We start from the raw sequence: 12,952 nt of genomic DNA, 5'->3' as shown, positions 1-12,952 counted from the left end.
AGGGAGAGGAACTTGAAACAATATTGGGGAAATTCCAATGGAACACAGTGTCAAGTATTTTACACAGATTTGCATTCTGAAGCATTAAAAATGATAGTTTCAGATATTTTTTTTAATGCATTGCCTGCAAGTTTCCAAATTCTTTGGATTTGAGAAGAGTCTTGGGAGGTGGAAAAATATAATTTCAACAGTAAATGAAAGCAATAGAAAACGGATAACCTTGGGATCAGTTAGCTTATTACTCATTGGGAGAAATTCTAGAATCCATTATTAAGGAATTATTAATGTGTACAAAATCAATCAAAATGCTATTGAGTAGAAACAAAGTCAATGTGGTTTTGTGGGAAGAAAATAGTGTGACTCATGTTCAGAATTTTTGGCAGCCCTGTGACAAATTATAGATATGTTTTTGGGAGATAAATTGGGGCAGGAATTTTAGTGTAGGTCACATACAAACACTTTAAAACAGATCTTATTTAAAATTCAAGAGCTCTGCTCATCCAAGAGCTTTTGCAAAAGCTTTGGAGAGTGCCCAAGAGACTTCACTAATGAATTGTTGTTTACAAAAAGAAAAAACTCATCGGAGCCGCAGGCTGCCTGGAGTGGAACTTGCTGTTCTAAGAGGGTCATGTGGTTTTGCAAGCAGAGAGGGTAAAACAGATTTTTTCTCAGAGAGAGAGGGAGAGAGAATTCAATTCTGCAGTGTTACAGTCAGCAGCAGCAGCTGGGACTGGAACAGGACGAGCTGGAAAGCTTGTGGAAAACCCCATTTGGAAGATGGGTTGTGACTGCTTAGTTCAGCCTGGTCAAACCCCTTGTGGTTCATGCAAGAGGAGAGGACTGGCTGCCTAATGTTTCACTTGGAATAAGGGAAACAAAAAGGAACTCTGTGATGACCTGAAAGAAAGAGGTTATCACCTGGAAAACCCTGATGGGGTAAGTTTCTTTGGCAAGACACTGAAGTGGCTGGTTACAAGGAATCAGTTGTGGGTGTTCACCAAACAACAAATCTCTCTCTGAAAACCGACAAGAACCTTCCTGAGCGGTAACCATTTACCTTTCAAGTACCAAATCACGGTGAACTTCATAAATGTTAAATTCTGTGCACAGTCTAAGAATTGCCTGCAACCAGTCAACTTGGAGGAATGAGAAGTGAGATTGGACTGTGAATCAAAGAACTTTTTTGAACTTATGCACACGTTACATAGACATGCGTTTAGAATTAGAAGGGGGGGTTAAGTTAGTTTAGTTAAGTCAATAGTGATAAGTTAAAGTGTGATTCTGTTTTCATGTTTAAAGATAATTAAAAGCAACTCTTGTTTAAGTAACCATTTGTCTTGGTGAATATCTATTGCTGCTGGGTTTATGGGACCTCTGTGCTCATAACAGACCTAACGAGCAAGGTGAATAAAGGGAAACCAGTTGAATTTCCAATATGTATTCAGTAAGGGTTACTGAACATATAATGTTCTTGCATATATGGGGCTGCTGTTAAATATATACGCTAAAAGTAGAAGAGCGGGTTATATGGGTCAATTTTGGTTTGACAAGTGCTGGAACCTCCTATTTTACGAACCATATTAATGTTTATAAAGGGATGCACGGAAGAGTGTAAATGTATACGAGGTGAAACTCTCATAAGGATTTTTCACTTTTTTTGAGAATTATATCAGTCTAGGTTTAATTTATATGTGACTCATATTCTGCATTGCATTATATAAAAGCTATATAATTAATATCTAAACCATATATACATGTAATATTTTTCTCTATCAAATCAATCAAAAAATATTTTAACAAGGAGAAGAAGAATGTGAATGTGATACAATAAATGAATAGGACTGCAGATGGAATGTTGACATTCATTGCATTTGAGCTAGAGGTCCAAAGTAGGTGCGCCTTGCATCAACGAGATAGAACATTGGCAAGGCTGCCCCTGGAGTGTGATGTAACATTTAGGTTTCCGCATTTGAAAGATGGGGGCGGATATTCTTTCAAGGAAACATTTCAGAGAAGATTCACTGGGTTGATTTCTGGAGCAAAGTGCTTGGAACATGAGTTGTGGGTGAATGGTTGGGTTCTTTACTCAGAGTTGAGGAAAGTGAGAGGTGATTTCACTTCTATGGGGAAAGGATGTATTCCCACATGGACAAATACAGGATTAGGTTAAAAGTTTCAGATTGAAAGGTCATTTCAGACTGACCAGAGGTTTGTGAATCCTCAGAAGTCCAACTGCTGTGCAAATTGAATTATATGCATTGTTTGTATGTTTGTTATGTCTGATTGTGTGTTTTGCACCAAGGACCAGAGAAGACTGTTGAATCGGATTGTATTCAGATTACAATAAACTCGACTTGAATATAGTCAAGGCTAAAATTGTCAAATACCTGCATATGAATTCCCATGAAAACTGGAAAGTTGGATAAGCCAGAGCAGGTTCATAGGGCCATTTAGTCTATTGGTCAAAAATCAACAGAAAGTGCACTCTTTCCTTTGCTCTCTTAATCTCCTTATTGGAGCAAGATTGTGATTGAGGTCTGCAACCAACTGGTCCTGACTATGCCACTTTATAACACTATTGACAACTTCCATTGTATGCAATGACTGAGAAGGGAGAGTGATTCACTAATTTGGATTTGTCCTGTTTTTTTTTGTGAACAGGGCATACCAGAACCTTTTTCCAGTGTTAGATAGACATCTAAACTGTATCTATCCTGTATGTGGATGAAGCAAGTTCTGGAGCACATCTGCAGTTGGGGTGCTGTTTGGTCCCATTGTTCTATCTGGTGCTCTGTCTTGATACGTGGAGTGAATTGATTTGGCTGAAGAAAGGCTGGCTTCTGTGATGGAGGGGATCTTGGGAGGAAGCAGGAAAGGAACAGGTATTGAGCATCATGGTGGTTGGTTGCCTTCTTTATCACCCATGTGTTGGCTTCACCATCATAAGGAAGGGGGTATATTTTGAGTTGCCTTTTCATTAGATATAGTAAGACTGCAGAGCTTCAATCTCATATCTGGTTTTGGTCGTCTTTTACAAGTTGGTGTTGACTGTTTTACTGTGCATTTAGTTCTTTGTTGCATCTTCGGTAGGTTGGCATCTCATTCGTAGGTATGGCTGATGTTGCTCCTGGCATGCATTCCTCACTGAACTAGGGTTGATACCCTGGCTTGCTGATAATGGTAGAGAGAGTCCTTTGGCAGGCTACATCAGGTTATGCTGCTGGAAATAACCTCTCATGAATTCCCTGTTTTGAGCTTGTTCTTGTCCCTACAAAAATGTGTGGATCCTTAATGGCCTGATTGTAACCATTGTGATTTCAGCCGTTTATCTTTTAGTATTTACCCCAATTGATGTGTGTTGTGTCAATCTTCATTTATTCCATTGTTTTACCCTTTCCTCTGCAGGGAGCTGGCACTGCAATTGGAGAGCTGCCTCCATACTTCATGGCACGAGCAGCTCGTCTGTCAGGCTCAGAAACTAATGAGGAGTTTGAAGAAATACTGGAACATGGTCAGAATTCAGAGGTGGGATTATTTGTTAAGCAAAGCTTCAGATGAAGCAGATTTTTATTGAATAAAGTAGTTGTACAATTATCATAATCCAGTAAACCATATGCTGGCATCTGCCAAAAATGTGGTGTTATCAACAATTCCAATCTCCTTGAGAAAGTTACTGTTTTATAGGCAGGAGGTACTTTTTAGACAATTGGGTTTGGAGCCAAGAGATCAGTTTCTCTTCTGTCTCTGGGTTATACATTTCCAGATAAATAAAGTTTCAGAGAAAGGAGGAATATTTCACTCAATTTTGCTGCATATGGTGGACAGTGAGATTTTAAATGAATATAAAAACCCAATGCTGGAGAAACTCAGCAGGTCAAGCAGGGGACTTCATGTAGCAAAAGATAAAGACACCTCACCAGTGTTTTGGGCTTGAGCCCTTCATCAAGATACATGTAGTTATTCCAGAATATTTATAATTGTGTCAGTGTGCTACTGAAATTTTGTGTCATTCTTTGAAGTGAAATTATCTTCAGTGAATTTGGATCTTACCCATTGAAAATAGGGGGGAGGGGAAGAACTTTGATTGCTATTGGAAGAACCTGGTGTTCATTTCTGACATTATTCCTTTTTTAAAAATGCGTTTATAAACTATTACTGAATAGTGGGGTGTAAAAAGGATTGGCGTTGGGCCCACAATTGTTCACAGTATATGCAAATGATTTGGAAGGTGGGGGGGGGGGGGGGGTCCAAGTGTAGCATGTACAAGTTTGCTGATGACACTAAGTTGAGTGGAAAATCACTTTGTGTCAAGGACAAGTCATTTTGGAAAGGAAGATAGTCAATCAGACTATTAGAACCATAGAACACTGCATCTAGTCCCTGCCAAACATTATTCTGCCTCATCCCATCAACCTGCACCTGATCATAGCCCTCCATATTCCCCTCATCCATTTTCCTGGCCAATCTTCTCTTAAACGTCAAAATTGAACCTGCATCCACTACTTCCATACTCTCACCACCCTCTGGGTGAAAAAAGTACCCCTAAATGTTCCCCTTAAACATTTCACCGTTCACCCCTGACCCATGTCCTCTAGTTCTTGTATCACCCTCTGGGTGAAAAAAGTACCCCTAAATGTTCCCCTTAAACATTTCACCCCTGACCCATGTCCTCTAGTTCTTGTATCACCCTCTGGGTGAAAAAAGTACCCCTAAATGTTCCCCTTAAACATTTCACCCCTGACCCATGTCCTCTAGTTCTTGTATCACCCTCTGGGTGAAAAAAGTACACCTAAATGTTCCCCTTAAACATTTCACCCCTGACCCATGTCCTCTAGTTCTTGTATCACCCTCTGGGTGAAAAAAGTACCCTTAAATGTTCCCCTTAAACATTTCACCCCTGACCCATGTCCTCTAGTTCTTGTCTCACCAAACCTCAGTGGGAAAAAGGTGTTTGTACTTTTACCCCATCTATACCTCTGATATACCCCCTCCATAAATCTTCGTCCGCGAAGCCAAGCCAAAGAAGAAGAAGAAAGACCTCTGATAATTTTGTTTCCCTCCATCAAATCTTGCCTCATTCTCTAATGTTCCTGAGAATAAAGTTTTAACCTATTCAACTTTTCCTGTAACTGAACTTTCCAAATCCTGGTAGCATCTTTGTAAATTTTCCACTCTTTCAATCTTACTGATAGCTTTCTTGTGGTTAGGTGACCAGAAATGCACACAATAATCGAACTGACACAACTTCAACGTAACATCTCAACTTCTTACTCGTACTTTGATTTATGAAGGCCAACGTGTCAAAAGCTCTCTTGCAACCCTATCCTTTGGGAATCGTACATCTGTATTTCTGGATCCCACTTTTTAAAAAAAAATCCTGCTCTGCAGTTCCCTACTATTCATTTTTCTCATTGATCCAGATCCCGCTGGAAACTTTGAAAACTTTTCTTGCTGTCTACTCCTTACCTTAGTGTCATCTGAAAGTTCGCTGATACAGATCATCACATTATCATCCAGATCATTGATACAGATGATAAAGCAACAGTGGACCCAGCACTGATTCTTGAGCACATCTCTAGTCACAGGTCTCCGCAGGCAGCTCTGCTTTTTATGCAACGGCGAAAAATTGTTCTACTCCACTGTGAATTCTCGTGTTGTGCAGAAAGTTGTGGGAGTGCTGATGCATTAATTGAAAGAAGTTAGTTTGCAGGTCCAGAAGGTAATTAATGGGATGTTGGCATAATTGCTCGAGGAATTGAATGTAAGAGTGGGGAGGTTCTGCTGCAACTGCAAAGGGTCCTGGGTAGTCTGCACCTGAAGTACTCTGTACATTCCTCATCTTCTGACTTGAGAAAGGACGCACTGGCTTTGGAGGTGGTTAAGAGGAGATTCACTAGAGTGATTCTGGAAATTCAGAGGTTGCCTGATGAGGAGAGATTGAGTAGCCTGGACTTTACTCACTGAACTTTAGAAGGAAAAGAGGAGATCTTATGGAAATACAAAATTATGAAAGAAATGTATACAGTTTGATTGAAACAGGAAGGTAGTTTCCACTGGCAGGTGAGATTAAAACTAGGGGACATAGCCTCGAGATTCGGAGGAGCAGATTTAAGATGAAGTAAAGAGGAACAAGAGTCATAAATCTATAGAGTTTCTGCCCGAGGAAGCAGTTAAATATATTTAAACCACAGATTTTTGAAGAGGAAGGGAATTGAGGGTCACGGGGAACAGGTGGGTGAGTTCACAGCCATGTCAGCTATGATCTTGAATGGAAGAACAGGCCCAGCTAATGGCTGACTTCTGCTTCCATTTCTTTCCCATTTGTTCTTGTTTTCTGATAAATTAAGCTGAACAATTTGGAACTTTTTTAAGCTCGACCTGAATTTTTGATCTTCAAACTCTGAAATTGTTCTGAATGGTCGCTGCCTGCCTTTCTTACTGAGTGGCTTGTCTTATAGCAAAAGCTGAATAGCATGCTCAATTGTTTTTTTAAATATTTTATTTTTTTAATTTTCAAAGACTCATAATAATTCAAACCATATAACCATAAACATATAACCATTAACGGAGCGGAAACAAGCCATGTTGGCCTTTCGAGTCCGCACCGGTTCACTGATTTTGTGCGCCCTCTTTAGGCATTGGTCCCGGTAGATCTTCGTTCAATAACGATGGGCGAATTCAATGCATTTTGTTTGGCAAGTCTTGCGAAAACACGTCAGTGAATGGGCACGGACGGGCACGCACTGAACGAACAATACAATTTCTTTCAAGATCAATATGACCTGCAGAATCCATTTTTATCCCCTCCCCACCCCCCTTTGCCCTGATACAACTGCTCAATCTTGATACCTTTGAAGCCAATGACAATGCAATAGTAATTTCAGGAGTTCTGCAATGCATTCATTACCAACTTTCTTGATCAGCCATTCTCAACAGGGGCCATACGGCCTAACCCTGAGAGAGACAGTACATTTAAGGGGGCCATGTTTTTTATGAGGTCAGTCAGAGAGAAGCACAAAAGAAACCAACTAAACTTGACTGGTTCACAGGAACGGGGGCCCATAAACTTTGAGCAGAGGCTAAGGAGGCCAGAGCCAAAAAGTGGTTGAGATTGGCCATTCTGAAGACAGAAGTAACAGATCATTAATTAGATGCATAGAGACTCCAAGAATTTTTCTTCAACCATACATTATCACTGGACCATAGCGTGAAGGGACACTGGAACCAGATTCAGAAAAAAATTCCAGTTAGGAATAAGCATTGTATGGCAAAGGGAATGAAAGTGGGACAATATAAATAGATTTTTGAAAGCTGGCATGAGAATTTGCACAAAGGACAAGATTCTACTGTTCTACAGGTTCCCATTGGCTGACGAAATAACTTGCGAGATGAATGTAGTAACTGTCCTTTGGTGTGATCAGCTTTACCTAATGTTCACAATTGCAATTTTATGAATTGATTGCTCTTTTTGGGTTCTTGTTAATCCCCAAATTAAGATGTGTTAAATTAAACCAGTTGCTCCAGGTTCCAGAAAAATAGTTCCCATCCCATGTCATGATTTCTTTGGAAGGGGTTATCAGTTAGCTATTCAGACATTACTAAGAAATGCAAAGATTGAAGATGCTTTAGGATTACAATACCTCTCACTTCATCCTTCTGAAATCCCTTCTCCATTACATAACAGAGGCTCAACTGATTGTAAACCTTTTATTTGATGTCTGGTTGATATGTATTTTGGTTTGGAGAGTTAATAAACAAAAGTGCTGCAGAACGTTCACAGGAGGCTAAGATGTATAACCAAGTTCAAGTTTATTCACCATTGGATTGTACAATACAGCCCAAAGAACCCACATACGTACAGACAAGTTCTGTACATGTATTTAAAATAAATATTATCAATCTATAGTGGAATCTCAGTTTTAGCAGGTCACTGGTCATCATGCTCCTCATTAAGTATGAGGAGCTGCTGAGTTTCTCCAGCACTTTTGTGTATTAACTATTCTTGGACAAAGTTAACCTGTAACTTTCCAAAATTTACACTGAAGACACAGAAAAGTGAAATTTCTGAACATGCTCACTGCGAATAAGGAAGGTGCCACCTACATCATGTTGTGCTGTGGCTTCTTGAAGTTGGAGCGTACTGAGGTCATGATGTTGATCATTCATTTTTATGACCAAGGAAGCTTCTCAGTTCTGGTGACAGTGCTTTATTTGTGGTAAATCCTAAAACTTTAACTGTGATTTGTGTGCAAAGTTCCCAGGGGTGAAGAATTGAAACTTTTACAACTTTGGCCTCCAATCTTAACCACTTGTGGGCAATCCTAAGTGTGCAAAAGCCACATGCTGCTCTAACTTTGGATCTGGTCTCCTGTCTTTGAGGAATACACTACAATCTTCAATGTAACCTTTGTCTCCATATGCTTCTGTGCTGGCTTGGAGATTGCCATTTTAATGCTAAATAACTGACAGTTTCTTATTCTAATCTTGTACTCACAATCTGCCTGAAAATTTGTGGCTGTTCATAGTCCAGTGTGCTTTAGTCCATCTTGTCCCTGAAGATATTGACAATGGTTTCAAGTAGGGTGTTTGATGCTACACTGTAGCACTGATCCCTGGCTAGCAGGGATCAATAATTTGACACACTGCCAGATCCAGCAGTTTGAATGTTATCAAGCCGTAAACGTTTGGGTTACACATTTTAATCCCTCACCCTGCATGGTTTTTTTTAAATTTTTTATTTTTTTTAATTTTTTCCACAATAAACCATATTGACCAAAATACATACAGACATTTTTCTCTTGAATATATACTGTGTCATTTTCTCCCCTTTTCCCCCCCTCCCTTCCCTCCCTCCCTCACTCCCTTCCCCATTTATTCAAAGTTCAATTCCCATCTAATCCTTCCTATTGGTAAGACGAGTGATTTTCTCAGGCTAAAGGAGCAGTCTTGGAATTTCATGAAGCCTTAATATCAGAGTGATTTGCTCTCTCAAAGGTATTAAAGCTTGGTGGTAACTTGTGCCTTCTTCCATTTCCAATAATATTCATATTTTTTTTAAATAAAGCAAATTATGTGAGGGGTTTTTTTTGTTTTTGCAACTGGTAGCAAAATGAGTACATTCTGGGTTTTTTTAATTCTAGTTACCTTTTAGAGGATTTTTGCATAAACCCAAGCGATGAAATTACTCATCTGGCAACTGCATGGCAAGTCAAAATTACGCACTTTGGTTTTGCCTGTGACTTTGAGATGAGCATTAAAATGTTCAAAAAATGACTAAAAGTCTGTGACAAGCCTCTTGCATTGATTCTGTCATACCTTTTGAGTCGAGACATTTTCACACTCCCACACTCACATGTCTGTCCATGGGCCTTGTGTACTGTCCCACCAATACCACCCGCAAATTGGAGTAACAACACCTGATTTTCCGCCTGGGCACTCTCCAGATGGCACATGCCAGATGGCATCACTATTGACTTTTCTGGTTTCTGCTAACCTGCTCTCCTCTTTCCCCTCCCTGCTTTCTTTCCCCTTTCCAGTTCTCCTCCCTCCCTTCACCTAGCCATCCCTTCTCCCCTGATTGCTGCTGTCCCCTCCCTCCCTCCCTTTTTCACCTATCACTTCCTGCCTTTGCAACTACCCCCCTGTTCAGATGCCTGCCGACATTTTTCCATACCTTGATGGAGGACTCAAGCCCGAAACGTTAATTATGTATTTTTACCTTTGCTATATACTATTTAACCTGCTGAATTTCTCCAGCGCTATGTTTTTACATCTATCTGGAGAGACAAGGAATGACGGCAGAAATTGTTGAGCATGCCTTTCTGGATGCTTCAGCTGCACTAGTTTAGTTGGTTGTTTGTGTAATAGGTGGAGGAATTTGTGTATTTTCAGTGAAAAATATTTAACTAGAACCATTCATGTTTTGAACTGGAGTTGAACACAGGAGAGAGCATGTATTTGTTTTGAAATTTCAGAAAATCCTTTCAGCAAAACACATTTCTGAGAGTAGCATTTCAATCTGGTCGAGAGGATCAAGGTGCAGAGTTGAGTTCCTTGCATTGTTGCCACTCTACCCTCATGAGCACCCTCTCCCATTTCAATAACCCCCTCGCCTCACTAAAGACCATTATTGTCTTGATAGGAAAATTATAATTTTAGCTGATTACATTTTAATATTTTGTCTTGCCACCTCAATTTATTCACTGGAAAAGCAGTTGTAAATTTTCCAATATTTGCAGAGACATGGCACTCCTTAGAAAATATGCACATAGATGGCCAACTTGATATGTTCTCCTGTTTAAACATCTTGAATTCAATAGATGGATGTCTGTCTTCTCAAGTAATTTTAAAAATGTTTTGAGACCATGTTTGGGTCTCAGCTGCAGTGCAAGGTGGATGCATTTTGCCTAAGAACCTATAGTGACTTTCGATTGATAAATAGGTGCATACAGTAAACATAGTCCCTGCTTTCTGTTGGAGACATTGTGATTTATCATCTTTTGTATGTGGCTGACAAATTTTGATAGCTCGTGTTTGGCTTTTGTCAAACTTTAAAAAGTGTATTTTCAATTGATTCATAAACCTGGGTGATAAAGGAGGCGTCAGAATGAGTTTCTAACCCATAGTGACAGCGAACACTGCCTTAAACGAAATTATTTCCCAAGAGCAGGCCATGTAAACTGTGATTTTCAGCATTCTCCAGGCTGTAGAATGCAGGTAAAGATCAAATGCACAACATTGTTGTTTTAAAAACAACCCTTTCCATAATATCTGTTCTTGATTTCTCTTTTGCATTACTTCATCTTTGAAATAAAAAAAACTGAAGTCTAAGCATCTGCATGACCTCATTGATTGTGGTCACCGTTTGGTTGGATCCTCCCCTTGTTCTGCTGTCGTGATCAATGGTGAATTCAAACTCTCATTGAGCCATTTCATGTTCAAAGCTGATGGTCAAATTTTGAAAGTTTAGTTTCTCAATGAATAAAACTAGTCTAAAATTGTTAACATTTCATGTTAAATTATTAAAAATGAAGTTGTAATGCAAAGCAAACTTGTCAAGGGAAGGACAATTAAAGTTTTATGGCTACAAGTGTTTGAATCTGAGAACTGCTTTGAACTCCGAAATATTTATTAATTTGACGAGCACTTTGAGAAGTTACACCAAGTGGGTTGAGTTACTTTATTTTTCTAATGAGGAGCAGCTGCAGTATATGTGTAACCCTGAAGCGTTCTTGGTGAACCTTCACTGCACCCTCTGAAGTGCGGTTTTGTCTGGGAGGATCACATGTTTTCTGTGAAATCTCTTCCATTTCCAGTAACCGTTTGGACAGGGATGACTCAGAAGAAAAACAGCTTCCTCTAACCACAAAGTTGTTGAAGAATTTGTCAACGTGGACTTTATAGAGGTTTATAATAGTTAGCTGGAACTGCTGTGGTAAGATTGCATCAGCAAGGCTGTAAGGAAACTTCCTGCTATTAAACTGTGTTACTTGTCTAGAACAGCCCTACCTCTGGACTTTGGAAAACCCAACTGCCTTGTTCTAATGTCTTTCTGACAATTACACATTAATGTTTGTTCCATGAATTACTTTAACCCTTGAAAATTTTGCCATGTTAAAAATATTGTTAGGTTATTCCAACCCAGCCTAGTATAAAAACTTGCCTTCATTTTTTTCCGATGAAGTCTATATCCTGTAGCTAAAGAAAAAAATCTACTTGGAAACTGGCCTTGTTAAAACTTGTTCATTTTGTCCACCCAGGAAAGCAAATCAGATTGTAAGTTTCCTTTTAACATTGCTGATTTTGTCTGTCGACTTTATGATAATTCCCCCAAATTTATGACTACAATTTGACATCTTATTGTGTTTTTTTTGTTGTTTGAACTCTTGTTCAAAAATCAGTTGTATACAAGTGTCCAAACTTTCACATTCTCCCCTCAATGAAGAGTTCTGAATTTTTCTTCAGGTCAGTGACTCAAGCATTCAATCATAAATGAGCAGAGGTCAATGTCCAGCCTGCAGTTTGCTTGTCAATAGTTGGAAAGTTGTTGGGGGGGGGGGGGGGGTGAATTCTGGGGACAGGATCTACCAACATTTGGATAATCAGGGAATGGTGGAAATATCAGGGATTCATACGTTGTGTCTCGCGAATCCAAGGGTTATTTAGAGGTGACGAGGAGGATTGATGAGGGCTGGGCAGTGGGTGTTGTATTATGAGGACTTCAGCAAGGCTTTCTGTGGTGAGGGCAAACAAATTTTATTCTTACCAGACACTGATAGTCATCACGTGGAGCAGCAAGCCAATCTGATGTGTTTTCCATAATAAATGGATTTCGAGAACAATTGTGGTGTTGTTGCCAAAATTGGAAAGTTAAATTGGGTTAAGACACATACATTATAAGATATTGCATTAAGGAATGTTGTTGAACTTAGGAGTCTGGGATTTAAGCCCATATTATATAGCACACTTGGCTTTATAGGTTAAGGTGGAGAATATAAACATGCAGTATATGCTTTCTTACAAACCTGTCATCATTTTCAAGGAAGTATGGGCTTGAATCTCAAGGCCCCTCCTATTCTTCAAGATTCCTTAATACCCTACAAGATACTGCCTTTGGAATGTTAGTACGGCACTTTGACAAAACACTGGTAAGACCACACTTGGATTATTGTGTATGGTTCAGATTGCCACATCAAAGGAAGGATGTGGTTGCGCTGGAGAGAGTGCAGAAGAGATTTGCTAGGACGTGGTGTGGATTGGAGGACTTGAGTAATGGAGAGATTGGATAGGCTGAGTTTGATTTTCCCTGGAGTGAAGGAGGGTAACCTGTTAAAGACGTTTGAAATTGAAGTCCAGATCATTATTACCTCTTGTGGTCAAGGTATCAAAACCAAGAGGTTGTAGGGTTATGGTGAGAGGAAGGATTTCTAATTGAGATTTGAGGGTTAACTCT

At 39.5% G+C, this 12,952-nt stretch overlaps 1 protein-coding gene across 6 annotated transcripts in view; it reads left to right on the top strand.

Annotated features, from left to right (window-relative positions):
• The window catches only part of rps6kb1a (ribosomal protein S6 kinase b, polypeptide 1a), a 211,542-nt gene that overhangs the window by 66,746 nt on the left and 131,844 nt on the right, over positions 1 to 12,952 (top strand). For all 6 annotated transcript variants that reach the window (XM_069910978.1, XM_069910976.1, XM_069910977.1 and 3 more), the window contains one exon: positions 3,406 to 3,525. In XM_069910978.1, coding sequence (XP_069767079.1) covers positions 3,406 to 3,525 — 120 coding nt within the window. The remainder of the gene's footprint in view (positions 1 to 3,405; positions 3,526 to 12,952) is intronic.

The sequence above is a fragment of the Narcine bancroftii genome, chromosome 14 (assembly GCF_036971445.1).
Source record: "Narcine bancroftii isolate sNarBan1 chromosome 14, sNarBan1.hap1, whole genome shotgun sequence".
In the NCBI taxonomy this organism is placed as follows: Eukaryota; Metazoa; Chordata; class Chondrichthyes; order Torpediniformes; family Narcinidae; genus Narcine; species Narcine bancroftii.
This window is presented reverse-complemented; position numbering and strand designations above follow the sequence as displayed.